At 54.6% G+C, this 27,607-nt stretch overlaps 1 protein-coding gene across 6 annotated transcripts in view; it reads right to left on the bottom strand.

The window, feature by feature from the left end:
• Window positions 1-3,203: 3,203 nt before the first annotated feature.
• PNPLA6 (patatin like phospholipase domain containing 6) overlaps window positions 3,204-27,607 on the bottom strand; it is a 29,006-nt gene continuing 4,602 nt past the window's right edge. For 3 of the 6 annotated variants that reach the window (XM_050770044.1, XM_050770043.1, XM_050770040.1), the window contains 29 exons: window positions 26,127-26,267; window positions 25,877-26,036; window positions 25,475-25,555; window positions 25,134-25,262; window positions 24,739-24,819; window positions 24,483-24,645; window positions 24,096-24,179; window positions 23,484-23,593; window positions 23,226-23,393; window positions 23,070-23,147; window positions 16,084-16,289; window positions 15,766-15,897; window positions 15,555-15,678; window positions 15,096-15,209; window positions 14,772-14,847; window positions 11,276-11,419; window positions 11,019-11,082; window positions 10,578-10,746; window positions 10,226-10,408; window positions 9,934-10,052; window positions 9,514-9,670; window positions 8,717-8,833; window positions 8,562-8,631; window positions 8,008-8,117; window positions 5,816-6,124; window positions 4,187-4,303; window positions 3,842-3,938; window positions 3,636-3,745; window positions 3,204-3,480 (listed from right to left, as the gene is read on the bottom strand). In XM_050770044.1, coding sequence (XP_050626001.1) covers window positions 3,406-3,480; window positions 3,636-3,745; window positions 3,842-3,938; window positions 4,187-4,303; window positions 5,816-6,124; window positions 8,008-8,117; window positions 8,562-8,631; window positions 8,717-8,833; window positions 9,514-9,670; window positions 9,934-10,052; window positions 10,226-10,408; window positions 10,578-10,746; window positions 11,019-11,082; window positions 11,276-11,419; window positions 14,772-14,847; window positions 15,096-15,209; window positions 15,555-15,678; window positions 15,766-15,897; window positions 16,084-16,289; window positions 23,070-23,147; window positions 23,226-23,393; window positions 23,484-23,593; window positions 24,096-24,179; window positions 24,483-24,645; window positions 24,739-24,819; window positions 25,134-25,262; window positions 25,475-25,555; window positions 25,877-26,036; window positions 26,127-26,267 — 3,688 coding nt within the window. In that variant the 3' untranslated portion in view covers window positions 3,204-3,405. Of the gene's footprint in view, window positions 3,481-3,635; window positions 3,746-3,841; window positions 3,939-4,186; window positions 4,304-5,815; window positions 6,125-8,007; window positions 8,118-8,202; window positions 8,320-8,561; window positions 8,632-8,716; window positions 8,834-9,513; window positions 9,671-9,933; window positions 10,053-10,225; window positions 10,409-10,577; window positions 10,747-11,018; window positions 11,083-11,275; window positions 11,420-14,771; window positions 14,848-15,095; window positions 15,210-15,554; window positions 15,679-15,765; window positions 15,898-16,083; window positions 16,290-23,069; window positions 23,148-23,225; window positions 23,394-23,483; window positions 23,594-24,095; window positions 24,180-24,482; window positions 24,646-24,738; window positions 24,820-25,133; window positions 25,263-25,474; window positions 25,556-25,876; window positions 26,037-26,126; window positions 26,268-27,607 lie in introns of all 6 variants that reach the window. The other 3 variants (XM_050770045.1, XM_050770042.1, XM_050770041.1) reach the window with 2 other exon arrangements.

A 27,607-nucleotide genomic window follows, 5' to 3' on the forward strand; every position in this document is an offset into this window, starting at 1 on the left:
TGACTGATCCATTACACCATCCACATCATGGCAGCTGAGTCTAGCCAAGGGCTTCTATGTTAGTTTGCTAGGATTTGCTGTAACAAAGTTCCACAGATACAGTGACTTCAGCAAGAAAAATGTATTGTTGACCGGGTGCGGTGGCTCATGCCTGTAGTCTCAGCACTTTGGGAGGCCAAGGCAGGTGGATTGCTTGAGCCCAAGAGTTCAAGACCAGCCTGGGCAATATGGCGAAACCTTGTCTCTATCAAAAATACAAAAATTAAGCCAGGTGTGGTGGCATGTGCCTGTGGTCCCAGCTACTAGTGAGGCTGAGGTGGGAGGATGGTTTAAGCCTGGGAGTAGTTGCAGTGAGCTGAGATGGCACCATTGCACTCCAAGGCGGGCAACAGAGCCAGACCCTACCTCAGAAAAAGAGAGAGAGAGAGAGAGAGAGAGAGAGGGTGGGAGTTATCTCAGGAATCTTTGCTGCGTCTCTGGAGCTTGATATCATTCAACATTTACTGAGCACCTACCCTGAGCCAGGTGCTGTTCTATGCAAGGTTCTTCCAGTGATGGAACTTATATTTAAGTGTGTCTTGTAGAGACAGATGAGAAACAAGTAAGTAAGTGAGGCCTGGCATGGTGGCTTATGACTGTAATCCCAGCACTTTGGGTGGCTGAGGCAGGAGGATTAATTGAACCCTGGAATTTGAGAACAGCCTGGACAACATAGCGAGACACTTGTCTCTAACAAAAAAAAAAAATGTTTAAAAATTAGCCAAGCCTGGTGGCACACGCCTGTAGTCCCAGCTACTCGGCAGGCTGAGGTGGGAGCATCGCTTGAGCCTGGGAGGTTGAGGCTGCAGTGAGCTATGACTGCAGCACTGCACTCCAGCCTGGGCAAAAGAGCAAGATCCTGTCTCTAATAAATAAATAAATAAATAAATAAATAGTTAATTAAAAACTTTAGGCCAGGTGTGGTGGCTCATACCTGTAATGCTAGCACTTTGGGAGGCTGAGGCAGGCAGATCACCTGAGGTCAGGAGTCAGAGACCAGCATGGCCAACATGGTGAAACCCGGTCTCTATTAAAAATATAAAAATTAGCCAGGTGTGTTGGTGGGTGCCTGTAATCCCAGCAACTTGGGAGGCTGAGGTAGAGTAGCTTGAACCCAGGAGGCAGAGGTTGCAGTGAGCCGAGATGGCACCACTGCACTCCATCCTGGGCAACAGAGTGAAACTTTGTCTCAAAAAAAAAAAAAAAAAAAAGTTTTATACCTGTAATCCGATCACTTTTGGGAGGCCAAGACAGGCAGATCGCTTGAGGCCAGAAGTTTGAGACCAGCCTGGACAATATAGTGAGACTCCCATCTCTACAAAAAAAAAATAATAATAATAACTAGCTGGGTGTGGTGACTCACGTGTGTAGTCCCAGCTACTCAGGAGGTTGAGGCGGAAGGATCACTTGAGCTCGGGAGGTCAAAGCTGCAGTGGGCTGTGATCGCACCACCACACTCCAGCCTGGGTGACACAGTGGGATCTTGTCTCAAAATAATAATAATAGTAGTAATAATAAACAACTAAAACAATAAAAACAAGTGAAGCAACGATGACTAATGAAGTGCTTTAAAGGCGAGGAGACGGGGCCAACAGGGACAGGGAAGTTACTGTACACAGTCTGAAGAGGTGACAGTTAAGGACAGGGTTAGTCAGCTACACAGGGAGTAAAAAGCCCAATTCCAGGCTTTGAGCCTGGAATCGATGGAGAATTTGAGGAATAGAATGAAGCCTGGTACAACTGGAGCCTCGTGAGCCAGGGGGGAAGGAGAGCCAGTTAAGATGCAGACACCAGTAGGTGCCGAACTATGGACTGAACTTTCCCCTTAATGTCCCCCTCCACCCTCAAAACCCAGAGATCTGGAGGGCGCAGGGATATCGGGGGGCTTGGAGGGAAAGACACAGAGGGGGCGTCAGTAGCACCTTGGACAGCACCATCCCTGTCCATGGTGCTGACAGTTCGAGGCACTGACAGTCGGTGGGAATGTAGAACCGTGCAGCCGCTATGGAAAAGTTTGGCGTTTCCTCAATTCAACACAGAATCTCCATATAACCCAACAATTCCACTCCTGGGCATCTAGCCAAGGAAACTGAAAGCAGGGATCCAGATAGTTGTACACCTGTGTTCACAGCAGCATGAGTCACCATAGCCAAAAGGTGGAAGCAACTCAAGTGTCCAACATATGAACCGATAAACACCACGTGGTCCATTCACACAACGGAATATTATTCAGTCATAAAAACAAGAACAGTTCTGGCCAGTCAAGGCGGCTCACGTCTGTAATCCCAGCACTTTAGGAGGCCAAGGTGGGCGTATCACTTCAGGTCAGGAGTTTGAGACCAGCCTGGGCAACATGGTGAAACCCCGTCTCCCATACAAAAATTAAGGCCAGGTGTGGTGGCACATGTCTGTATTCCCAGCACTTTGGGAGGCTGAGGCAGGTGGATGGCTTGAGGCCAGGAGTTTGAGACCAGCCTGGCCAACATGGTGAAACCCCATCTCTAAGAAAAATACAAAAATTAGCCAGGCATGGTAGTGCTCGCCTGTGGCCCCAGCTATCTGGAAGGCTGAGGCATGAGAATCGCTTGAATCCAGGAGCGGGAGGCTGCAATAAGCTGAGATTGCATCACTGCACTGCAGCCTAGGCAACAGAGAGACATTGTCTCAAAAATTAAAAAAACAAACCAAACAAAACAAACAAACAAACAAAAACCCAAAACCCCACAAAATTTAGCTGGGCATGGTTGCGGCTGCCTGTAATCCCAGCTACTCGGGAGGCTGAGGCAGGAGAATCGCTTGAACCCGGGAGGCGGAGGTTGCAGTGAGAGGAGATCACGCCACTGTACTCCAGCCTGGGTGACAGAGTGAGACTCTGTCTCAAAGGAGAAAAAAAAAAAGAAATTGAGGGATGCCACATCGGGCCTCCAAGAACACCTGTGAGCTGGGGAGGGTGGCATGGAATGTTTGGCCCTGTGGTCTGGAGTCAGCACTGGCTTCTGAGAGCCAGAGAAGGGGCAGAGTGGGGACAAGAACCTAGTGGGGCCCCGTGTGGATTCTAGAAAGGCACTTCCTGTGGGGGGCAAGCACCAGGTGGTGTCAGACCCCAGCCCCAGCCACCCTGAGCACAGAAGGTGGCTCCCCAACCTAAAGACGACAGGAGGTCATTTCCAAGAGGTGAGTTTATTGGGGGAGGGGACTGGTCAAGTCATCAGTGCAACACGGCATCCCCGCTCAGGGCAGGTCGGTCCAGTGTGTGAGCCCCGGGGGTCAAGGCATAGCAGCAGGAGGGGGAGTGAGCTACCCCCACAGGGCCATCCCCAGCCCAGTCCAGGGGCGGGGGGAAAGGGGTGACCCCTGGCGAGGTCCTCAGGCATCTGTGGTTGAGCCGGGCGGCTCCTGGGGCAGACAGTGTCGGTGCCGGAGAATCGACTTCTCCTCCTCCTGCAGGGACAGGTCACATACACGTCACCCAGCACGGGACACTGATATGTCACTGCGCACATGTCAGCCAGCACCCAGCATCTCAAATACACCCCTCCAACTGTACTCATGACTCTCTGGGGGATGTGAGGGGACCCTGGGCTCCCCACTCTCACCATCTCAGAGGCAGTGCTGGGGCTTGCGCCCTCCGGGGACCCCCCTTCATCCCTCGAGCAGTCGGGTCCGGCGTCCTCCTCATACTCTGTCAGACAATCTGACTCCTCTCCTGGAGTCGGAAAGCAGGGCATGGGTGAGGGGATCAGGGCTGGCCTGTCATCTCCAGCCACTCCCCTCCCTCTTGGGGGTCCCCTAGGCCCCTCACCGTCAGCACAGCCATCGGAGACATAGCTTGTGGGGGGCTCAATCCGGGACACGATCTCTGCCAAGTCTGTGAAGCCAGAGCTTGGGAAGGCAAGCACCTGTGGGGTGACAATGGTGAGGCTCTTGGGGGGGCCCACAGAGTCTTGGGGCCCCTGGGGGGCCTAGTGGTCCACTGGGGGCTCAGAGGAGATCCTAGGGTGGGAACTCTCTGAAGTCAGCGGAGGTCTGAGAGCTCAGCAAAACCCAGGGATATATGGGGTCATCTGAGGTTTGGGGGAGACTTTAAGGGGGCTTGGGTTCTGGAATCACTGGAGTCAGAGTGGCCCCGGGGGCATCACAGGCTTACGTCTGCACGGCGGCTCTCATTAAGGTCTGCAGACCGCCGGTCTGTGAGCATTTTCTCAATGACGTTGCCACGGCTCCAGCCTCCAAACACTGCCTTCCCGTACTGGTAGCCCACATCCTGCGGGAAGTGAGGGGCTGGGTCCATGTCTGCAACTCCGTTTTGCTTGTCCCCACTCTGTCTGCCCCTTTTCTGGCCCCTTAAAAGCCTGATGCTCTGGGGGAGTTGGCATTTGAGACTCAACCTATTTCAGAGTCAGCTGCACATAGCACACTCCCCCACATATCCCCTGTCCTGTGCTTGACAGACATTACCAATCAATCTCTCCATGTTCTTTCCCACTCAGCCCCATGCAGGGTGTTGGGTAGCAAATAACACAAACTGGTGATATGTGAGCTTATTTTGAAGTCTGCAAACAGGCAGTACATCTGTGGATATTGCCATCTCCCAAGCCCACAGCAAACATCTTGAATTTCTCATGGCATGGCATCCCAGTGAGCCCCCAAGGGATATCACATATTTCTTCTCAGACTCAGGGCTTCTGGGCTGCAGCTACTGATCAATTTTTCTTTTTTAAAATTTTTAAAAATTATTTTTATCTTTAATTTTTTTAATTAATATTATTTTTTGAGACAGAGTCTCACTCTGTCACCCAGGCTGGAGTGCAGTGGCACAATCTTGGCTCACTGCAACCACTGCCTCCCAGGTTCAAGCGATTTCTCCTGCTGCAGCCTCTCAAGCAGCTGGGACTATAGGTATGCGCCACCACACCCGGCTACTTTTTGTATATTTAGTAGAGACGAGGTTTCACCTTGTTGACCAGGCTGGTCTTGAACTCCCGACTTCAAGTGATCTGCCCACCTCGGCCTCCCAAAATGCTGGGATTACATGCATGAGCCACTGTGCCTGGCCCTTTCTTTTTCTTAGAGACGGAGTTTTGCTCTGTCTCCCAGGCTGGAGTGCAGTGATACAATCATAGCTCACTGCAGCTTCGAACTCCTGGGCTCAAGTGATCCTCCCACTTTAGTCCCCCGAGTAGCTGGGGTGACAGGCGTGCACAACCACATCCAGCTAATTTTTTATTTTTAATCTTTGTAGAGATGGAGTTTTGCTATGTTGCCCAGGTTGGTCTTGAACTCCTGGCTTCAAGCAATCCTCCCACCTCAGCTTCCCAAGGTGCTGGGATTACAGGCATGAGACACCATGTCTGGCCCCTGATCAGTTTCAATTGGCTTGGGCTATGGCACATTTTTCAGGGTCAGTGGCACATAACACACACACTGCTACATCCCTCTCCTGGACCTGTGGCAGGCATTACTACTTCATCACTATTCTCATTCCCGCCAATGCAGAAATGGCATTAGAAATCACTATACAGTGATTCCGGGGGGGCAGTTGGCCCATAAAGAGAAAGTTCATACACAGCACATGCACAGCCACACCCCCACCACATCCCCTGCAGACATCACTAATTGATCACTGATCTGTTTTCCAGATTCCAGATAGGATTCCTGGATTTCTCCCGGATTCCTCCCCCTCCTGGATTCCTCCCCCTCACACTGCTCTGAGCTTTAAGTAGCAAAGCTTTGGTGGACCACCTATGCAGGCGCCATGCCACTCCTGCCCACTCACATAGATCTGGTCGAACTTCCCGAAGTCCATGGTCTTGAAGCAGTCGATGGGCGGGCGCAGGTACTCGCAGTAGGAGCTGGACTTGACAACCTCTAGCTGCCGCACGCAGGACACGTAGGCCAGGCGGGACTGGATTTCAGCCATGTCTGGAACCTTCACCTTGTCCGCCCAGGGATTCAGACGCTTCCACAGCAGCCACCAGCCAGACAGGCTGTCCCCGTAGGTGCTGAGGTCTGTCTCGTCCTGGCTCCCCACATCGATGGCGATGACCGTTTTGGCACCCATGCTGCGGGCGATGTCCGCTGTGGGGTCAGAGGGGTCAGCGGGCTGCTCCTCTCAGGGGCAGGGGGCACAGATGTTCAACCCAGTCCCACAGACGCCATATACAAATGATCACGCAAAAAAAAAAAAAAAAAAAAAAAAAAAAAAAACCCACACATGAAAACAACATGCTGTCATGTACAGGGAATAGAAATGCTGCAACTGAAGTTGAAGAGTGGGGTCAGGTGTGGGGAGGTTTTGTTTTATTTTTTGAGAGAGTCTCACTCTGTCGCCCAGGCTGGAGTGCAGTGTATGATCTGGGCTCAGTGCAACCTCCAACTCCTGGGTTCAAGCAACTCTCTTGCCTCAGCCTCCCGAGTAGCTGGGATTAGAGGCACATGCCACTACACTCGGCTAATTTTTGTATTTTTAGTAGAAACCGGGTTTTCACCATGTCGGCCAGGCTGGCCTTGAACCCCTGGCCTCAAGTGATCCACCCGCCTCAGCCTCCCAAAGTGCGGGGGATTACAGGCCTGAGCCACTGTGCCCAGCTCAATAAAGCTTTATTTATACAGTCAAACAGAGGGCAGGATTCAGCCTGTGGGCCATAGTTTGCCCATCCCGTCCTATAAGATTGTGAGTATGTGTGCAGCTAGCGTACATGTCTATTCGTGTATGCACACTTCTGGGGTGTGAAATTTTAAGTTGTGTACCTGCCCACCTCTCACCTGCACCCATAAAGGTGGCAGGCATGGCTTAACTTGGTCAGAGGTGCCGCATCCTATCTATGTGTGTGCACATCCCTGCATGTTTGAGGGAACATGAAGGACAAGTGGGACAGACTGGTATACATAGGCAAATGCCCTATTTCACTGACACACGTGTTCATCTGTGCACATGTACCTGTGTGTACACATGTGTGTGAGCTCTACCTGCCCGAGAGAAAGCATGTGTGTGTGTAGCCAGTGTGCACACATATGAATGTTGCATTCCACCTGCATGTCCCCTGATGTGCGTGTGGACATGGGCACTTGTCCCTCTTGTACGTACATCCACTTGTGCATAACAGCACGCCAGGAGGTAGATGTAGATTTCTTTTTTTTTTCTTTGAGTTGGAGTTTCAGTCTTGTCACCCAGGCTGGAGTGCAATGGCACAACCTTGGCTCACTGCAACCTCTGCATCTTGGGTTCAAGTGATTCTCCTGCCTCAGCCTCCTAAGTAGCTGGGATTACAGGTGCCCACCACCATGTCCAGTTAATTTTTTGTATTTTTAGTAGAGACGGGGTTTCACTATGTTGGCCAGGCAGATCTCAAACTCCTGACCTCAGGTAATATGCCTGCCTCAGGCCTCCCAAAGTGCTGGGATTCCAGGCTGAGCCACCGCATCCGGCCAGGATGTAGATTTTTTTTTTTTTTTTTTTTTTTTTTTGAGACGGAGTCTCGCTCTGTCTCCCGGGCTGGAGTTGCAGTGGCCGGATCTCAGCTCACTGCAAGCTCCGCCTCCCGGGTTCACGCCATTCTCCTGACTCAGCCTCCCGAGTAGCTGGGACTACAGGCGCCGCCACCTCGCCCGGCTAGTTTTTTGTATTTTTTAGTAGAGACGGGGTTTCACCATGTTCACCAGGATGGTCTCGATCTCCTGACCTCGTGATCCACCCGTCTCGGCCTCCCAAAGTGCTGGGATTACAGGCTTGAGCCACCGCGCCCGGCCCAGGATGTAGATTTCAACTGCACATGTCGCTGTCCACAGGCACCTCCATGTATCATCTTGTGCACGTGACTGTATGCGTGTGTGTGTGTCTGCACCCCTGCACGGGTGGCTTCGGCATGTGTCCCGTCGTTGAGCCTGTCTGTGTGCCCGTGCGTGTGTGCGTGTGGTGCGGGAGGTGCTTGCGTGTGTGGGTGGTGCGGGCAGCCACTTGCCTGGCAGGTTGTTGATGTAGCCGCCATCCATGAGTAGGTGCCCGTCCTTGGGGTCGCACAGCGGCGGCAGGTAGCCCGATAGCGTCATGCTGGCACGCACATACCGCCAAAGGGAGCCTGCGCGGTGGGACACACAGACACAGACACGCACAGACACGCTCAGACACTCCGGAGGCCCGGCCAGCCCGGCGGGCTTGCTGACCTGGGACGTTGTTAACGTAGCACCCATCCACCAGCAGGTGCCCGTCCTTGGGGTCGCACAGTGGGGGCAGGTAGGGGCAGTAGGAGGCGCTGGCCCGGATGTAACGCCACACACAGCCTGTGGGGATGGCGTGACGGGGGTAAGGCGCCCGACGAGTCTCCCTGCTCCCCTCCGCCGAGGACGGACGTACCTGGGGTCTCCGGGGCATTAGTGGGTGGCGGTTAGTGGTCGGCGATCGGGCCAGGGTGGACGGTCACTCGTGTTAACAACGTCCCAGATGTTCAGCGGCCCTCCCGGAAGCATTCCCCCCAACCCCACGTGGTGTCAGCGGTTGCTGCAGGCTGGGCGGGGACACCCACCATCTTTGTGGACTCGCATGGCTGAGGCGGTGATATCTGTGGTCACGTTGAAGTAAGGCAGCCACAGGTCCTGCGGGGACAGGGATCAAGGTGGGGGAGGAGCAGGGGACTCCTTCGAGGAGGGGCAGGCAGGGCAGGGGACGGGGTGGGCCTACCTCAATCTGTTTATCCTGGAAGACCCGGTGGATGCTGCGGTTAAAGGCAGACCCAGTGAACATGGAGGTAACTGGGTACGTGAGGTCCAACACAGGTTCCAGCACTGAAGTCATGCTCTAGGGACAAGGGCGCCAGACAGGGTCAAATAGGAGTCACGTGGGGTCACAGATAAGGTTCACCAATAGGGGGTGAGCAAGGAGCACTTAGGGGCCAGGTGCAGTGGCTCACGCTGGTAATCCCAGCACTTTGGAGGCCAAGGTGGGCAGATTACTTGAGGCCAGGAGTTCGAAAGCAGCCTAACCATCATGGTGAAACCCCATCTCTACTAAAATACAAAAAAATTTGCCGGGCTGGTGGGGCGCGCCTGTAATTCCAGCTACTCAGGAGGCTGAGGCGGATAAATCACTCCAATCTGGGAGGTGGAGGTTGCAGTGAGCCAAGATCGCGCCACTGCACTCCAGCCTGGGCGACAGAGCGAGACTCAGTCTCAACAACAACAACAAAAGGAGCATTTAGGGAGGATGTGGTCACCCAAGGCCGTTCACAAAGCGGTCACCAAGGGCCCTGGGTGCTCTAGTTGGGGGTTATGGGTTAGGGTCAGTAAACAGGAGGTCCCAAAATGGTTACCCAGAGTTCTAGAAGCATATCTATAAAAGTCCGGACAGCTGGGGTTTACAGTTTGAATCAGGAAGGGTAACCCTGACCCCGGAGTCTCCTCCATGGGATCAGATTAGGGTGGAGCCGCGGGTTTTATGGCACTCCTGGGGTGCAGCAACCCCTCCTCCCAACGCCACACCTTGGCCCACTCCCGGGCGCGCTGCTTCGTGCGGCTGGCGCTGCGCTCCTCCGCGTACAACGCTCCGATGAAAGAGCCAATGGACGTGCCGCCCACTAGGTCCACGGGGACCCCCGCCTCCTCTAATGCCTTTAGCACTCCGATGTGCGAGCAGCCCCTGCCGGGAAAGTGGGCCCCAGTGATCCGCTAGGCCCCAGCAGCAGGAACTCCCCTGCCCCCACCTCCTCCCACCTTCCACACTGCTAAGGAACAAAGGACCCGCCCCTACCCATGAGGTCTCTCACTGGGAAGAAGCTCCACCCTCGGACACCCAGGCCCCGCCTCCAGGAGCAAGCCCCGCCCCCACGGTTTTTCCCAGGAAGGAAGCTCCACCCCCGGATTTCCAGGCCCCGCCCCCAGAGAGCAAGCCCCGCCCCTCACCTGGCCCCGCCCCCGCCCAGCACAAGGGCAATGGTGTTCCCTGTGAGCACCCTCGCCAAGCGGGAGAAGTCGCTGTGCCGGTCCGCACGCCTGGAGAAAACCTTCTCGTAGAGCTCATGCTGGGATGGGGGAGATAGCCGCGACCGAGGAGCATGAGGGCGGGGTCCGGCGGATCCCCCAGGGGCACTCTGACCTTCGAGCCCGTCCTCAACTCTCCCAGGTCCCGCCCCAATCTCCCAGGCCACGCCCGGTAGCCACGCCCCTGGAAGGTGGGGGCCGGCCCGCTCCTCACCAGCTTGGCAGGGCTGCGGCGCGAGAACAGGCGGCGCGGACAGCGCAGGTGCAGGTGCCCCGAGCACCAGCTGCGCATGTTGAGCCACTCCACAGTGCGTGTGGGGCCCGCGCCCTCCTCTCGGTGGAGCAGGACGAGCTGCTTAAGGGCGCGCACTGCCGTGTTCTCCAGCATTTGCTCCAGCTGCGGAAGATGGACGGCAGAGGTCACCAGCCGCCCCACTACCACCTGGCCACACCTGGGTCCCTGATCGCCTACCCCCACGGCGAGGGTGCACGTGGCCTGGTGCAGGCACGGAAGGGCAAAGGACGGGGCCCAAGGTGGGTGAAATCAGGGGGCACAGCCTTCCAACCTGGCCGAGGGTGGGCTCCTGGTCCCCCAGGCCCACGATGAGGATGCAGTCGGCCTGTCGCAGGCAGCGCACGGTCCAGGGCGTCAGCGAGGCGTCCGTCTGGTAAAGTACGATACGGTGTGCATCCTCCTGCTGGGCCAGCCACCCTGACAGCCGGAACTCTTGAATGCTAGGGTAGGATGAGGGCAGCGTCATCCTGAGGCTGGCCTGGGTTCAGTGTGCTCCCCGAGACCACAGAGCTCCGTTGCTGGGAGAAACTTAGACACCCAAAACCCCACCATGGAAGTCCGTGCAGATTCACACCACTGCGAAACTCCCCGTTGACCTACGGGTAGGACGCATGCTCCGTGGTTGGAAGCCGAGAACTTGAACTCAGGTCTGAAAGAATTTGAGGCTCCAAGCCCACCCATCACCCTACCCACTCCCTTCTGCAACACACACCTATCCAGTGCGGAGGCCCCCAGGCGTGCCCGGATGATGTCACTGTTAAGCAGTAGCGTCGGACCTAGGGGTAGGTGGGGAAGGGAGGCTGGGAACCATGGTCCACAGGGCTGGGGCCTCACTCAGAAAAGAATATCCATTACCCCAACCCGGTGGCCCTGTTCCCCTCCACCCCCCAAATGACCTACCCGAACATCTTTCACTCACTAATGTCCCACCCACGGCCAGCCCCCACCCATGACCCTCACCCCACTGACCAATGGCCTGCAGGGCATGCTGCAGCTCCAGCGTGAAGGCCACCATGGGGACCTCAGCACACACGGGCAGGACTGCCACCGTTGCCAGGTTGCTGGCTGGGTTGGTGAGTTCCGAGTGTGGGGGCACACCCAGCCCAGAGCCTGCTGAGAACCCAGTGGATGAGATTTGTGGTGCAAACCTGTGTCTAGAGAGCTGAACCCTCCTCCTCCTCCTCTTCTTCCTCTTCCTCCTCATCTGAAGTTCCTGCTCCTCTGCTCCCAGACTGCAGCCTCCAGCTGCCCAGTCTTGACTCTACCATACTGAAAACCATGGGTCTGGTCCTAGACCCCCAGCCTTAACTACGATCCCCTCTTTTGTTAAAACCTGGCCATCCACCCTCCACTTTGGGCCCTGATCACCTCAGTGGGATCCATTACACAACTCTACAACCATTCAGATTCACTGTGCTTGGGAGATCAATTGGCCAGTGTCCCTGCCCCATTCTGGTCTTGGTTCCTCTGTCTAATGGGGGACCTGAACACAAAACGAGGCAGAAATAAAGCTACTTTTAGCCTGGTCAACATGGAGAAACACTACTCTACTAAAAATATAAAACAATTGGCCGGGCGCGGTGGCTCAAGCCTGTAATCCCAGCACTTTGGGAGGCCGAGACGGGCGGATCACGAGGTCAGGAGATCGAGACCATCCTGGCTAACACGGTGAAACCCTGTCTCTACTAAAAAATACAAAAAACTAGCCGGGTGAGGTGGCGGGCACCTGTAGTCCCAGCTACTCAGGAGGCTGAGGCAGGAGAATGGCGTGAACCCGGGAGGCGGAGCTTGCAGTGAGCTGAGATCCGGCCACAGCACTCCAGCCTGGGTGACAGAGCGAGACTCCGTCTCAAAAAAAAAAAAAAAAAAAAATTAGCCAGGCGTGGTGGCATATCCCTGTAATCCCAGCTACTTGGGAGGCTGAGGCAGCAGAATCACTTGAACCCAGGAGGCAGAGGTTGCAGTGAGTCAAGATCATGCCACTGCACTCCAGCCTGGGCTACAGAGCGAAACTCTGTCTTAAAAAAAGGAAAAGAAATGACAAAGACAAGAAAAGAAAAGGAAGTAAAGCTACTTTCGACCCATCTGTTGCTTCCCAGCTTCTCCACTAACAGCCTAGACCAAGCTGTCAACTCCCATATCTTGCCTAGACCTCTCGTTTTCTCCTGACTGGTGGAATCCTTCTTCCCATGTAACAATCTAAATAAGCTCAAATGCCTGTCCACAGCCCCTAGCCCCTATGTGACTTACCCCCCAACTCCTGCCACCTCTCCTCTTGATCACTTTCCTCCTCTCAGTGCTTCGAAACCACCAGCCGCCCTGTGCAGCATCCCTGGTTTCTCTTTCATGTCTGGCCCCATCTCATTTGTCGTCTCAGCTCACTGTCTTTAGAAAAGGCTCTTTCTTCCTCCCTCCCTCCCTCCGTCAGCCACACACCATCATGACCCTCTTTTGTCTTCTAGATATTGTTTTGTTTTGTTTTGTTTTTGAGACAGAGTCTCGATTTGTCGCCCAGGCTGGAGTGCAGTGGCGCGATCTTGGCTCACTGCAAGCTCCGCCTCCTGGGTTCACACCATTCTCCTGCCTCTGCCTCCCATGTAGCTGGGACTACAGGCGCCCGCCACCACGCCCAGCTAATTATTTTGTATTTTTAGTACAGACGGGGTTTCACCGTGTTAGCCAGGATGGTCTCGATCTCCTGACCTCATGATCTGCCCGCCTCGGCCTCCCAAAGTGCTGGGATTACAGGCATTAGCCACTGTGCCCAGCCAATATTGTATTCTTTATCTGTAATTTCTTTCCTTCTTTTTCTTTTCTTTGTTTTTTTTTTTTGAGATGGAGTTTCACTCTTGTTGCCCAGGCTGGAGTGCAATGGCACAGGCTCCGCTCACTGCAACCTCCGCATCCCGGGTTCAAGTGCTTCTCCTGCCTCAGCCTTCCACCACGCCCAACTAATTTTTGTACGTTTAGTAGAGATGAGTTTCACCATGTTGGCCAGGCTGGTCTCGAACCCCTGACCTCAAGTGATTCATCTGCCTCGGCCTCCCAAAGTGCTGAGATTACAGGCGTGAGCCAGGCCTCTAATTTCTTAAAGATGTCTTTTCTGCCACTACTGCCCTGCCCCTGCCTCGGGGGATCTAGGGGTCAAGGCCAATTGGGTAGAGCCCCTGGAGGGAAAAGGGGTATCTAGGTTGCTGGGCTGGCCCAGAATCTGGCTGCCACAATGTAGAAACTCAGGCCCACATTTCAGCAGGCCTCCAACCCCATTGCACGCCCCATTCTGTTCTAGCTCATTGAAATCACAGGCTGAGACACGGGCTACATCTCCCAGCATGCTGTAACTTCAGAAGGCAAGGTGCCCAGAGTCCTAAACAACAATCCACAGACTATTTTCCATCATGGTATGGGAAGTTTTGTTTGTTTGCTGTTTTATGTTTTCTGAAACAGGCTCTAGCTCTGTCGTCCAGGCTGGAGTACAGTGGCACGATCACAGCTCACTGCAGCCTCAACCTCCGGGCTCAAGCAATCAATCCTCCCGCCTCAGCCTCCCGAGTGGCTGAGACTACAGGCATGTATCACCACGCCCAGCTAACGTTTGAAAATTTTCGGCCGGGTATGGTGGCTCACACCTGTAATCCTAGCACTATGGGAGGCCGAGGCGGGCGGATCACAAGGTCAGGAGATCCAGACCATCCTGGCTAACACGGTAAAACCCCGTCTCTACTAAAAACGCAAAAATTTAGCCGGGCGTGGCGGCGGGCGCCTGTAGTCCCAGCTACTAGGGAGGCTGAGGCAGGAGAATGGCGTGAACCCTGGAGGCGGAGCTTGCAGTGAGCGGAGATCGTGCCACTGCACTCCAGCCTGGGCGACAGAGCGAGACGCCATCTCAAAAAAAAAAAAAAAAAAAAAAAAAAAAAAAAAAAAAAAAGAAAAAGAAAAAGAAATAAAAAAAAGAAAAGAAATTTCTGTAGAGACGGGTGGTCCTACTGTGTTGTCCAGAGTGGTTTCAAACTCAATCTCCTGGGCTAAAGCAAGCCTCCTGCCTCAGCTTCCCAAAATGCTGAGATTACAGGCGTAAGCCATCACGACCGGCCTTGCCATCATATTCTGATCTAGGACTCCCTTTCTCTCTACATCCAAGCCATGGACTTCCCCAGCAAGCCCAGACTCCCGGGCAGACTCCGCCGCCTAAGACTCCATCCCTGGCACCACTGATTCACTTTCCAGCCCATTAACTAGCACGCCTGGGGTCAAGGACTCTGTTTCCCAGCATGCTCACGAACACGAACTCCATTCCCCAGCATGCACTGCACCTCGGTCCTACTTCGGGTTTGAAACCCGCAGGGGCATGATTTCTTCGCGGAACTCCATTTCCCAGCATCCCTCAGGAAGAAGGCGTCCCTCCCAGCATGCTCTGGACGCGGGACTACATCTCCCAGCACGCTCCGGGCCGGCCGGCTCTCACCTGGGAAGGGTCCTTGCAGCTGCTGCAAATTTCCTAGAATTTTCTGGCTCAGCAGGTGGATAAGACGGGTCACAACCTGGGGGCGTTGGAGGCCGGCATTTCAGTGAGACCCGGGAAGCAGCTGTCCAGGTCCCACCTCTCCCTCCTCTGCCGGGGCTCCTGGGTCCCCGTTACCTGAGTCCCACCCCCAAGAGCCCCGCCCTTACTCTCTCGCCTTGGCACCTCCCTCGGCCCCCGTCCCTCCGGAAGCCCCTCCCACACGCTAGGCCCGGTCCCCCCGGGGTCCGGCCTCCGGCCCTCTGCCCCGCCCACAACAGGGCGTACCTGCGGGTACCGGCGTTTGATGTGACCCAAGGTGCCCTCGGGAAGCTTGGCCAGCTCCGTGTCTCGCACCGCGTGCACCGTCGTGGCTCGCGGCTGCCGGGTCAGCGCCTCCACCTGGGGAGCCGTGTGCATAATTGAGGCTGCTTGGGTGGGGAATGGGGAGGCCGAAGATTGGTGGAGAGGGGGCTGTACTGCCCCATCTAGGGCTCCCCTGCAATGGGGGTGCAGGGAAGCAAGCCTCGCTCGCTACCCATTAGAGGTCCGAGAAGAGGGAGAGGACAGGGATACACGACAGGCGGAATCCCCTTTTCCGACGAAATGAGGTCTGGGAGGGGAGCGGACTGGGTGACATCAGAGGTCGGGAGCTGCATTCACCACTTTACCCGGGATGATGTGTGTGTGTTGTGTGGGGATTGGCCTGGAAAAGGCCAGAGGTCAGTGGGTGGGGGCCGCGCTCACCACGCCGATAAGGTCGCCGCGGCCGTACTCGCCCACCAGCTCCTTCTTGCCACTGCCTCGCTGGATTACGCTACGCAGCCGCCCATTGAGCACGATGTAAGTGCAGTCGGAGCGGTCCCCCTGCCTGAGTGGGCGTGGAGATCAGCAAGGTCTGACCACCCCCAAGTCCCCACCCCTAGGCCGGGCCTGAGCAGCGTGGTGGAAGCTGCACCTGTACAGCGCGCGTCCCGCCTCCACTGCCGTCCAGTCGATGGCGAAGTCCATCTGGCGTACGAAGGGCGACATCCTGGCTGCCACCGTGTGCGCCGCGCTCAGCACCACACTGGGCTGTGCGCGCATGATCCTGCAGGGATAGACTTGGGATGAAAGAGCAAGGCCTCAAAATTGCCCTACACCGGCGCCGGGGGGCCAGATCTGGAGGGTCCCTTCTGCTCTTCCAGGAGTGAGGTTGAGGGATGGGGTCCTGGCCACTCTCACGGGTTGGGGGTCCTCCGAGTGCCACCCCCACTCCAACCTCAGGCCGTCATACTCGTAGAAGTCGGACTTGGAGATCCGCAGGAAGGTGCAGTCGCGCTGGGCTCGCAGCGTGAAGATGAGAGGTTCGCCAGTGAGCACCGCCAGCTGCCCCACCAGCTCCCCAGGCTGCGCTACAAACAGGCACACGTCCTCCGCCTTGTCAATCATGCGCTGGTACACGTGCAGGCAGCCCCAGAGCACGAAGTGCAGGCTCACGTCCTGTGCGGGCAGGGGATGTGATGAACACAGAACCCGGACAGCGTGGACCCCCAGCTCAGGTCAACGTGCTCCACAGAAAAACATTAAAGAAGGAAGGAAGGGTTAAGAAAAATATGAAGGCGCAGGACGCGGTGGCTCAAGCCTGTAATCCCAGCACTTTGGGAGGCCGAGACGGGCGGATCACGAGGTCAGGAGATCGAGACCATCCTGGCTAACACGGTGAAACCCCGTCTCTACTAAAAACACAAAAAACTAGCCGGGCGAGGTGGCGGGTGCCTGTAGTCCCAGCTACTCGGGAGACTGAGGCAGGAGAATGGCATAAACCCGGGAAGCGGAGCTTACAGTGAGCTGAGATCCGGCCACTACACTCCAGCCTGGGCAACAGAGCGAGACTCCGTCTCAAAAAAAAAAAAGAAAAAAAAGAGAAAAATACGAAGGCGCAGGACGTGGTGGCTCACGACTATAATCCCAGTGCTTTGGGAGGCCGAGGCAGGGGAGTCATTTGAGGCCAGGAATTCGAGACCAGCCTGGCCAACGTGGCGAAACCCGTCTCCACTAAAATAAAAAAATTAGGTGGGCGTCGTAGCACATGTCTGTAATTCCAGCTACTCAGGAAGCTGCGGCAGGAGAATTGCCTGAACCTGGAAGGCGGAGGCTGCAGTGAGCTGAGATCATGCCACTGCACTCCAGCCTGGGCAACAGAGTGAGACACTGTCTTAAAAAAAAAAAAGAAGAAGGCCGGGCGCGGTTGCTGACGCCTGTAATCCCAGCACTTTGGGAGGCCCAGGTGGGTGGATCACGAGGTCCGGAGATTGAGACTGTCCTGGATAACGCGGTGAAACCCCGTCTCTACTGAAAATACAAAAAATTAGCCGGGCACCGTGGCGGGCGCCTGTAGTTCCAGCAACTCGGGAGTCTGAGGCAGGAGAATGGCGTGAACCCGGGAAGCAGAGCTTGCAGTGAGCTGAGATCACACCACTGCACTCCAGCCTGGGCGACAGAGTGAGACTCCGTCTCAAAAAAAAAAAGAAAAGAAAAAGAAAAACATGGAGGAGAGAATAAAGACTTTGGATATGAGCAGCATCTATATATACATATAAATACATATAAAAACATATAAAAATATTTTTACATAGATTATAGATGAGCAGCATCTTTCTCTATATATGTGTATATATATGTGTGTGCATATATATATATATGTACCATATACCCAGGATTCAACCAACCTTGGATCTAAAATATTCAAGAAAAAAAATTGCACCTGGGCAGACCATTTACAGACTATTTTTCCCCATTATTCCCTAAATAATACAGCATAATGACTATTTACATAGCATTTACATTGTATTAGGTATTATAAGTAATCTCGAGATGATTTAAAGCGAGCTTGTCCACCCTGCAGCCCACAGGCTGCTTGTGGCCCAGGCTGGCTTCGAATTTGGCCCAACACAAATTCATAAACTTTGTTAAAACATTATGGAATTTTTTTTGTGTGTGTGATCTTTTTTCTTTTAGCTCATCAGCTATCTTTAGTGTTGTTTGCTTGTTTGTTTTGAGACGGTGTCTTGCTCTGTCGCCCAGGCTGGAGTGCAGTGGTGCAAACTCGGCTCACTGCAACCTCTACCTCCAGAGGTCAAGTGATTCTCCTTCCTCAGCCTCCCAAGTAGCTGGGATTAAAGGTGCCTGCCACATGCCCGGCTAATTTTTGTATTTTTAGTAGAGACGGGGTTTCACCATGTTGGCCAGGCTGGTCTCGAACTCCTGACCTCAGTGATCCACCTGCCTCAGCCTCTCAAAATGCTGGGATTACAGGTGTGTGCCACTATGCCCAGCTAGTGTTAGTGTATTTTATGTGTGGCCCAAGACAATTATTCTTCCAATGTGGCTCAGGGAAGCCAAAAGATTGGACACCCCTGATTTAAAGTATACTGAAGGGGCTGGGTGCAGTGGCCCACAACTGTAATCCCAGCACTTTGAGAGGACTAGGTGTGAAGATCGCTTGAGCCCAAGAGTTTGAGACCAGCCTGGGCAACATAGTGAGACCCTGTCTCTAAAAAAGAAAAAAAAAAAATTTAAATTAGCCAGGCATGGTAGCATGTGTCTATAGTCCTGGCTACTCTGGAGGCTGAGGCAGGAGGACTGCTTGAGCCCAGATGTTTGAGGTTGCAGTGAGCTATGATACCAGCCTGGGCTACAGTGCAAGACCCTGTCTCTAAAATAAATTAAAGGCCAGGTGCAGTGGCTTATGCCTGCAATCCCAGCACTTTGGGAGGCCAAGTCAGAAGGATCGCTTGATAGTTTGAGCCCAGGAGTTGGAGACCAGCCTGGGCAACATAGCGAGACCCCCGTCTCTAAAAAAAAAAAAGAAGAGTAAAATGGGCAAAAGATCTGAATAGCAACTTCTCCAAAGAAGACATACAAATGGCCACTAGGTGCATAAAAAGCTGTTCAACATCAAGTCATTAGAGAAATGCAAAGCAAAACCACAATTACACTTCACACCCACAGAAATGGTTAGAATTACAACGTATTAGAGAGAATGTAGAGGGACTGGAATTCATACGCTGCCAGTGGAAATGTAAAATGGTGCTGCTGCTTTGGAGAACAGTCTAGCAAAGAAACAAACAAACAAAATAACAGTGCTTAAAAAAATTAAAAATAGAGGCTGGCCGTGGTGCCTCACATCTGTAATCCCAGCACTTTGGGAAGCTGAGGCAGACGGATCACTTGAGGTCAGGAGTACGAGACCAGCCTGATCAATAAAGTGAAACTGTTTCTCTACTAAAAATACAAAAATTAGCTAGGCATGGTGGCATGTGCCTATAATCCCAGCTACTCGGGAGGCGGAGACAGGAGAATTGCTTGAATCTAGGAGGCAGAGGTTGCAGTGAGCCAAGATTGCACCACTGCACTCCAGCCTGGGTGACATAGTGAGACTCCCTTTAAAAAAAAAAAAAGGCCGGGCGCGGTGGCTCACACCTGTAATCCCAGCACTTTGGGAGGCCGAGGCAGGCGGATCACGAGGTCAGGAGATCGAGACCATCCTGGCTAACACGATGAAACCCTGTCTCTACTAAAAATACAAAAAAAAATTAGCCAGGCGTGGTGGCGGGCGCCTGTAGTCCCAGCTACTCGGGAGGCTGAGGCAGGAGAATGGCATGAACCCGGGAGGCGGAGCTTGCAGTGAGCTGAGATCCGGCCACTGCACTCCAGCCTGGGCGACAGAGCGAGACTCCGTCAAAAAAAAAAAAAAAAAAAAAATAGGTGGCTTATAACCCAGCAATTCAACTCCTAGGTATATACCCAAGAGAAATGAAAACATATGTCCAAGCACTTTGGGAGGCCAAGGTGGGAGGATCACTTGAGCCCAGGAGTTCGAGACCAGCCTGGGAAACATAGTGAGACCCCACCTTTAAAAAAAAAAAATAAAACATATGTCTACACAGAAACCCTTACATAAGACTAGGTGCAGTGACTCACGCCTGTAATTCTGGCACTTTAGGAGGCTGAGGCAGGTGGATCACCTGAGGTCAGGAGTTCGAGACCATCCTGGCCAACATGGCGAAACCCTGTCTCTACTAAAAATACAAAAATTAGGCGGGCATGGCCGGGTGCGGTGGCTCATGCCTGCCTCAGCTTCCTGTGTAGCTGGGACCACAGGCATGCGCTACCACGCCTGGTTAATGTTGTTTGTTTTTTGTAGAGACTGGGTTTTGCTGTGTTGCCCAGGCTGGTCTTGAACTCCTGGACTCAAGAGATCCTCCCGCCTCGGCCTTCCAAAGTGCTGGGATTACAGGCGTGAGCCACTGCGCCCAGTCTAAAGTATATACTTTAAATGGGTAAACTGTATAATACATGAATTATAGCTCAATAAAACCATTACACCCCCCCAAAAAAATATTGTTCCACTTGAGGCTCACCGACTCCCTTTTTTATTTCTTAGAGATCAGCCTATTTCTTCCCACCACACAACATTTGTACAAGCTCTTCCTTCTGCCTAGAATGACCTTTCCAACAACTGCATCCAGTTTGTTCCTCCCCCTCCTTCCTTCTTAGGTCATGGCCTTAGAGGTGCCACCCTGTCTAAGCCAGACTTTGTAGTGCCAAGATCATCTCCTTTGTAGCACTAAGCACTTATCATTTTACAAGAATTTGTGTAATCCTTTGAGTCATGTCTCTCAGAATACTGTGGGCTGCCCAAGGGCAGGGACCACTTAAGGGCTTTCCCTGCCCACATTTGTTTTTGTTTTTGTTTTTTTGAGAGAGGGTCTCACTCGTTGCCCAGGCTGGAGTCCTGGGGTGCGATCTCAGCTCACTGCAACCTATCTCCTGGGTTCAGGCGATTCTCCTGCCTCAGCCTCTCGATAGCTGGGACTACAGGCGTCTGCCACCACGCCTGGCTAATTTTTGTATTTTTAGTAGAGATGGGGTTTTACCATATTGGCCAGGATGGTCTCGAACTCCTGACCTCAAGTGATCCGCTCACCTCGGCCTCCCAAGGTACTGGGATTACAGGCGTGAGCCACCATGCCCAGGCCTTTTCCTGCCTCTTGTCCAGCTGGCAGCACACGGTTCGGGATGGGGCAAATGCTGGGTAAACACATGTTTCTTTCTTCTTTGGGTAGCCTGACCAGCTAGACACCTTCCTGTTCCACCCCTTTATAAATAAGGAACTGAAACTGCCCAGAAATGGAGAGATTCCTTCTTTATCCACCACACCAACTTGTCTGGCACCCAGTGAAGCTCCACCTGCCAAAACACTGCAGGGACCCCTGGGTGAGGCGCAGTCCCAGGAGATATAAACACATGCTGGAACCTTCTAAGACAGAATTTCCAGACTGTGGCCAGGCACGGTGGCTCATGCCTGTAATCCCAGCACTTTGGGAGGGTGAGGCGAGTGGATCACTTGAGGCCAGGAGTTTGAGACCAGCCTGGCCAACACGGTGAAACCCTGTCTCTACTGAAACTATAAAAATTAGCCAGGTGTGGTGGCACGTGCCTGTAGTCCCAGCTTCTAGGGAGGCTGAGGTGGGAGAATCGCTTGAATCCGGGAGACGGAGGTTGCAGTGAGCCAAGATCGCACCACTGCGCTCCAGCCTGGGCAACAGAGCAAGACTTCATCTCAAAAAAAAAAAAAAAAAAAGTTTCAAGGAGAAGCACAGGAAAGCAGGGGGTCTCTAACAAAAGTCCTGCCAACCCAGAGAAGCTCTGAGGGGCTGCAGACCAGCCTGGTACACTGACAGGCCAGGGCTGGGTTGTGGCCAACAGTCTCCCAGATAAGCAGGGCCCAGGGGCCCCCAAAGAAGCCACAAGGTAACCTTACTTCCTCAGCTGTACTAAGAACAGCTCGCAAAAGCCTCGACTTCCTCTCCAGAAAAGAGCCCATCCCTGCCATGGGTGGTTCAAGGGGACAGCAGAGTCACTGGGTCAAGTGACACAGCAACACCCTAGCTGGCTAACAGTAGGACCACAGCTCCCACCCCACCCCGACCTTGCCCCAGGCTTCTCTCCCCCGAGCCTGGGGCAGTGCTGGGGTCCCAGTGCCTATGACAGCTCACTGTCACCACAGGCCCTCCTCAGAGTTAGCTGCTGCTAAACCCCCTCCCTGGCCACCTGTCACTCTTACAAACCTCACACTGTGGATAATAGACTGGATGGTTCCAGCCTGTTGCTTCTGTACATTTGAGCATCCCTGGTCTCTACCCACCAGGTGTCAGAAACAGTACCCGGTGAAATCCTAACAATCAAAAATGTCGCAGCAGGCCGGGCATGGTGGTTCATGCCTGTAATCCCAGCTCTTTGGGAGGCCGAGGCAGGTGGATCACCTGAGGTCAGGAGTTTGAGACCAGCCTGGCCAACATGGCGAAACCCCATCTCTACTAAAAATACAAAAATTAGCCAGGCATGGTGGCACAACCCTGTAATCCCAGCTATCTGGGAGGCTGAGGCAGGAGAACTGCTTGAACCCAGGAGGTGAAGGTTGCAGTGAGCTGAGATTTCACCACTGCACACCAGCCTGGGTGACAAGAGCAAGACTCTGTCTCAAAAAAAAAAAAAAAAAAAAGGCTCATTGGGGTTCTGCAAACTGGGCATCTCTTCTTTATTACCCCATTCCACTGATGAGGAAGCAGAGAACCTTCTAGATCATCTGCCACACTCTGGGGGCAGAGTGTGGGTTTCAACTTTCCTCTTCTTCCTCCTCCTCCTCCTCCTACCCTGGGACTTCTTGACTTTCAGCTGGTAGTCGGGTCACTAACCCTTGACAAGCCTCAGTTTCCCCATATGAACAGTGGACAGAATAGTGGGATATATTTTCCTACACATCCTGGGTGCTGCTACAAGGCCCTGAAACCCCGCCCCCATGGTTCATGGCCTTCCAGGGCCAGATGGCAATTTGTAGCCATTTATCGAGCCCCTATCCTGGCAGCAGTCAGCGTGAGAAGCAGACACGTTAGCGAATACTGCAGGATCAGAAGTTCAGAAAACAGAATTACAGGAAGAGCCAGGGCAGGCAGGAGCGATCTCGGAGTTGGGGTCCTCGGGCGAAAGGTTCAGGGGTCACAGGTGAAGAGTTGATGGGTCCAGAGGACATGGGGTGGGGTTGGGGGTGGGGGTCACAGGATCCAAGGGTTAGAGGTTGGAAATGATAGGATGAGAGAGGTCTGTTTCCATGGGAGAAGGTGCTGGTCTTACAGTCAAAGGGCAGGGATCAGAGGTCACAGAAGACAGAGGGAATGATCTCAGGTGGCATGGTTACAGGTCAGGGGTCAGCCTCACCTGGTCTCCCTGGCGGGCAATGATGGTGCCAGCTTTAGCGTGGTGCAGCAAGACTCGGCTGTTCAGGAGGGAGGGGTCCTGGGGAGGGAGGGGGGTTGAGATGGGGGCAGCCAGGCCTCCCTCATGCCCTGGGCCCAGCTCCCCTCGGCTGCCCACCTCGATCCGCATCAGCTTGGCCAGCTCCCGCTTTGCTGCCTCGAAGATGCTGCTGGTCTGGCGACCCTGGTAGGGCCCGAAGGGGCAGCCGCCGGTGGCCGACTCATCCTCACAGTAGCTGTATTCGCAGGCGCCTGCTGGCTGCTCACGGGGCTCCTGAGTAGGGGTCTGAGTGGGGCAGGCTTGTGACCTCCTGATGCTCCCTCCCAGCCACCTTCCCCAGCGGGCTCCACCACCAGCCAGGGTCCCAGGCCTTACCCGAGCGGGGGTTGCTTGGGACCCCCCGGAGGCCTCTTCCTGCAGGGACACGGAGATCCGGCCACGCTCATAGGCCATGTCAAAGTCGGAGCGGGGGCCACCCTGCAAGCCTGCAGGTGGGCAGGAGGGCAACAAAAGCCATAAAGATGAGAGTAAGATTTTTAAAAAATGAGCCGGATATGGTGGTATAGGCCTGTAGTTCTAGCTATTTGGGCGGCTGGGGCTAGAGGATCACTTGAGCACAGGAGTTCGAGGCTGCAGTGAGCTTTGACAGCACCATTGCACTCCAGGCTGGGAGACAGGTCTCAAAAGAAAAGAAAAGAAAAAGATGAGAGTAACCACAGTTGCGGTCTGAGACTAATGGATAGCAACCTGCCATGGGCCACTGCTGTAGCAGACATGACCAATCAATGCCTGCACTCTCTCTCTGAATCCTTCTAAATACAGGTGGGAGAAGCACTATCTCAATGAATACCTACCAAAAAGTGCCCGGGAAGTACTGGCAGTATTCCCATTTCGCAGATAAAAAAAAAAGTCAAGATGGGCAGGCAATGGACCTGGATTCAAATCCGGAAGCCCCATGGCCCTCCCCCCAGACCCAATGCTCCAAACCTGAGATGTCCCCTGGCATGGAGACGCAGCGGCTCAGCAGAGGGGCCGAGGTGGTTTCCAGGGATGTGGGCTTCACGGGGTCCCCTGGGGGAGACACATGTTCAGGCTCCTGCTCGTCAGAGCCACTAGGCAGATTAGCAGGTTGGGAGATTAGGAGACGCTGGGGACGGATGAACTAGTGAAAGCAATTCCAATGGGTCCTTGGGGATGAGGCCAGAGCTTCCTGGGTACCAGTCAGGAGTCAGACATGGGTACCCAGCTATGGGGTCCCTGTGGGGCTAGACAGGGTCACGTTGACTCTGTAGAACTAAAAAAGGGTCTGGGGGCTGAGACGGGGCTTCCTGGGAGATTGGGCAAGGCTGGGTCCCACCTCTGGTCCCTAGGTACCTGTAGGTCCAGGCAGCGGGGCCCCGGTGGGGTCAGGTGGCCGGCCTGGCGTCTCCCTGGGCTCGTCTGTAGCTGAGGTGCTGACCATCCTCTTGGAGCCCCGCACAGGGCTGGTGCGAGTTGGGAGGCCGGGGCTGGGGAACAGACGCAGCGGCTGGATCTCCTGGGGGCAGAGAACAGCTGGTGGCCTGTCCTGGGAGTCCCATCCTGATCCCGCCCCCATCCCGCCAGTGCTCGCTCCCCGCCACCCACTCACGTGGCTGAAGAGCTCATTGGTCAGACCCAGGTAGTTGTGCAGCGCCAAGAAGGTGACTCGCTGCAGCCGCACCATGATGATCTGCAGGGCTCGAGGGGTGTGGCCATAAGATGGGGCGGGGTCAGGGGCGGGGTCAGGGGCAGGGCCAGATAGTGGGCAGGGCTAGTCCGCAGCATAAGGGGTGGGGCGGGAACCAGGGAGAGACCCACAGTCCGGGGAAATGGGGCGAGGCAGCTAAGGGAGGAGTCCGCGGCTGCGGACATCTGGCTGCTCCAGGCCGATAACCACAGCTCCAGCGCCTGCTGGCTGCTGGGCCTCTGCCCCTTGGAACCTGGAATGGGTGGGGGCCAGGGTGGGGTCCCTCGGGGGGTGACGGGAGGCGAGGGCCCGCTGACCTGCACGACCCGCACCAAGCTCTCCGGGTACTTGGTGAAGACCGCGGAGAACGCTTCCACGGGCAGGCGCAGCACTGTGGAGTCCCGGGCCGCCCGGGCAGACACGGTCCGCTGGGGATGCTGGTGACCCTGGCGGAGGGGAGAGCATGAAGAGAGACAAGGGCAGGGGCTGCGAGTCCCCCTCGCTACTCCCCCAATCCTTCCTGGCGCCAGTCCCAGGAGGGGCCATCGGCAGCATCAGGGATGAATCAGAGATTGGGGATCCGGTGATTTCCTTCAACCTGGTCTCTTGGGTGGGTCCTCGCACCCCAGCCCCCCTGCCCCAGGGACTGGTCACTCACGGTGATGACATCCAGGATGCTGAGAAGGCTGTTGACGCTGTCCCCGGGAACCACTTCCTTCACCACACACTCCTTCCCGTCCTGAGACACAGGGGACCAGGGATCCTTGGTGGCCTCACCCTGGTGACTGGCATGTCACCCCCTCATCCATCCCAATGATCGCTGACACCCCCCATCCCTTCTCAGGGGAACCTGCCAAGCCTTCCAACCAGCAGGCATCCCCTGTCCTTCAATACCTGTAACTACTGAGCAACCATGCCGACCACCCCAAATGTCCTTGGTCACCCTCGTTCCCCTGACTCCCGATGACACATCTCCAAAGACCACCAGCTCTACAGACCTGCCTGCTGCCCATCCCCACCACCCATCCTCCTGCAGCAGCCCCTGGGGAGGCCCACTCACAGGCCCCGGCAGACAGAGCTCCAGCAGCCCGTCCTGCACCACGTAGATGCTGGCATCTGGCTGGCCTGGCCGGAAGACGTAGTCACCCTGGCCCAGCCGCTGGAAGACCATGTGGCGGCAGAGCTCCAGGAAGAGCGGCTTCTCGAAGTGGCCCAGCACCCTGTTGGACAGGCAGTGGGGGACAGAGGCTGGAGGTCAGGGCGGCCCCACGTCTGTAGTCCTCCACCCCCACCTGCATCCCAACACTGACCGGACGTTCTTGAGCATATAAAGCACTTCGGAGGGCAGATGGGAGTTAGCCAGGTCGCCCTCGGTCAGGTCAGCTTCCAGCACTGCGGGAGGGGGCTCCTTCCGCTGCAGCGTGGGGGTCTCTTTCTGGATGCGCAGAATCCTGGTGGGAGGGGAGGGGTGCCGGGGGATGAGGGGGACAGGGAGAAGGCTCAGGCAAACCTGAGACCCCCACATCCTCTTTCCCTAGGGCTCACGTACAGCAAACTCTGGCCTGCTGGCCAAATCAGGCCAGCCACCATTTTTATTTTTTATTTTTTATTTTTTTTTGAGACGGAGTCTTGCTCTGTCGCCCAGGCTGGAGTACAGTGGTGTGGTCTCCGCTCACTGCAAGCTCTGCCTCCCGGGTTCACACCATTCTCCTGCCTCAGCCTCCCGAGTAGCTGGGACTACAGGCGCCCGCCACCACACTTGGCTAATTTTTTTTTGTATTTTTAGTAGAGACGGGGTTTCATTGTGTTAGCCAGCATGGTCTCGATCTCCTGACCTCATGATCTGCCTGCCTCGGCCTCCCAATGTGCTGGGATTACAGGCTTGAGCCACTGCACCCAGCCTTTTTTTTTTTTTTTTTTTTTTTGAGACAGAGTCTTGCTCTTTTACCCAGGCTGGAGTGCAGTGGCGAAATCTCAGCCCACTGCAACCTCCACCTCCCAGGCTGAAGCGATTCTCCTGCCTCAGCCTCCCAGGTAGCTGGGACTACAGGTGTGCGCCACCACGCCCAGCTAATTTTTTGTATTTTCAGTAGAGATGGGGTTTCCCCATGTTGCCCAGGCTGGTCTCAAACTCCTAAACTCAAATGATCCTCCCGCCTCAGCCTCTCAAAGTGCTAGGATTACAGGCGTGAGCCACTGCACCCGGCTGGCCACATTTATTTTTGTAAATAAAGTTTTATTGGTACAAAGCCACATTCATGTATTTGCATATCATTATGGCTGCTCCCATGCAGCAGAGTCAAAGAGTTGCAACGGGGCCATATGTGGCCAGCAAAGCCTGAAACATTTACTATCTGGCCCTTTATGGAAAAACCCTAGGACTCCAGACCTAAAGTTCTCCGAGATGGCCCCTCCACTAGGCATAGGCCCCTGAGCTGAACCCTTTAGGGAGGCAGACCCCGACATAGCTTCCAAGATAAGGGTAAGCCCAGAAATGGTACGTATGTTTGTCGTGGGCGTCCTGAAACGTTCCCTCTAGTAGTCACAGAGTAGACTGCTGAGATATTACCCTTAACGTGAGTATGCCTTTGACATGGCTTCCAATATATGAGAAGACCGAAGATACAGCCTCTCTGCTCTACGTAAACATTCCTGAGATAGACCTTCCTCCCAGTCTGAGAGAACCTTGAGACAGCCCCTCTGATGGCCACAGAGGTCCCTGAAGTAGCCCTCATTATCAATGGAGAATCCAGAGATAGCCCCTCTGCTAATTGTGGACCTGGGCAAGCCC

The sequence above is a fragment of the Macaca thibetana genome, chromosome 19, assembly GCF_024542745.1.
Source record: "Macaca thibetana thibetana isolate TM-01 chromosome 19, ASM2454274v1, whole genome shotgun sequence".
Classification (NCBI taxonomy): domain Eukaryota; kingdom Metazoa; phylum Chordata; class Mammalia; order Primates; family Cercopithecidae; genus Macaca; species Macaca thibetana.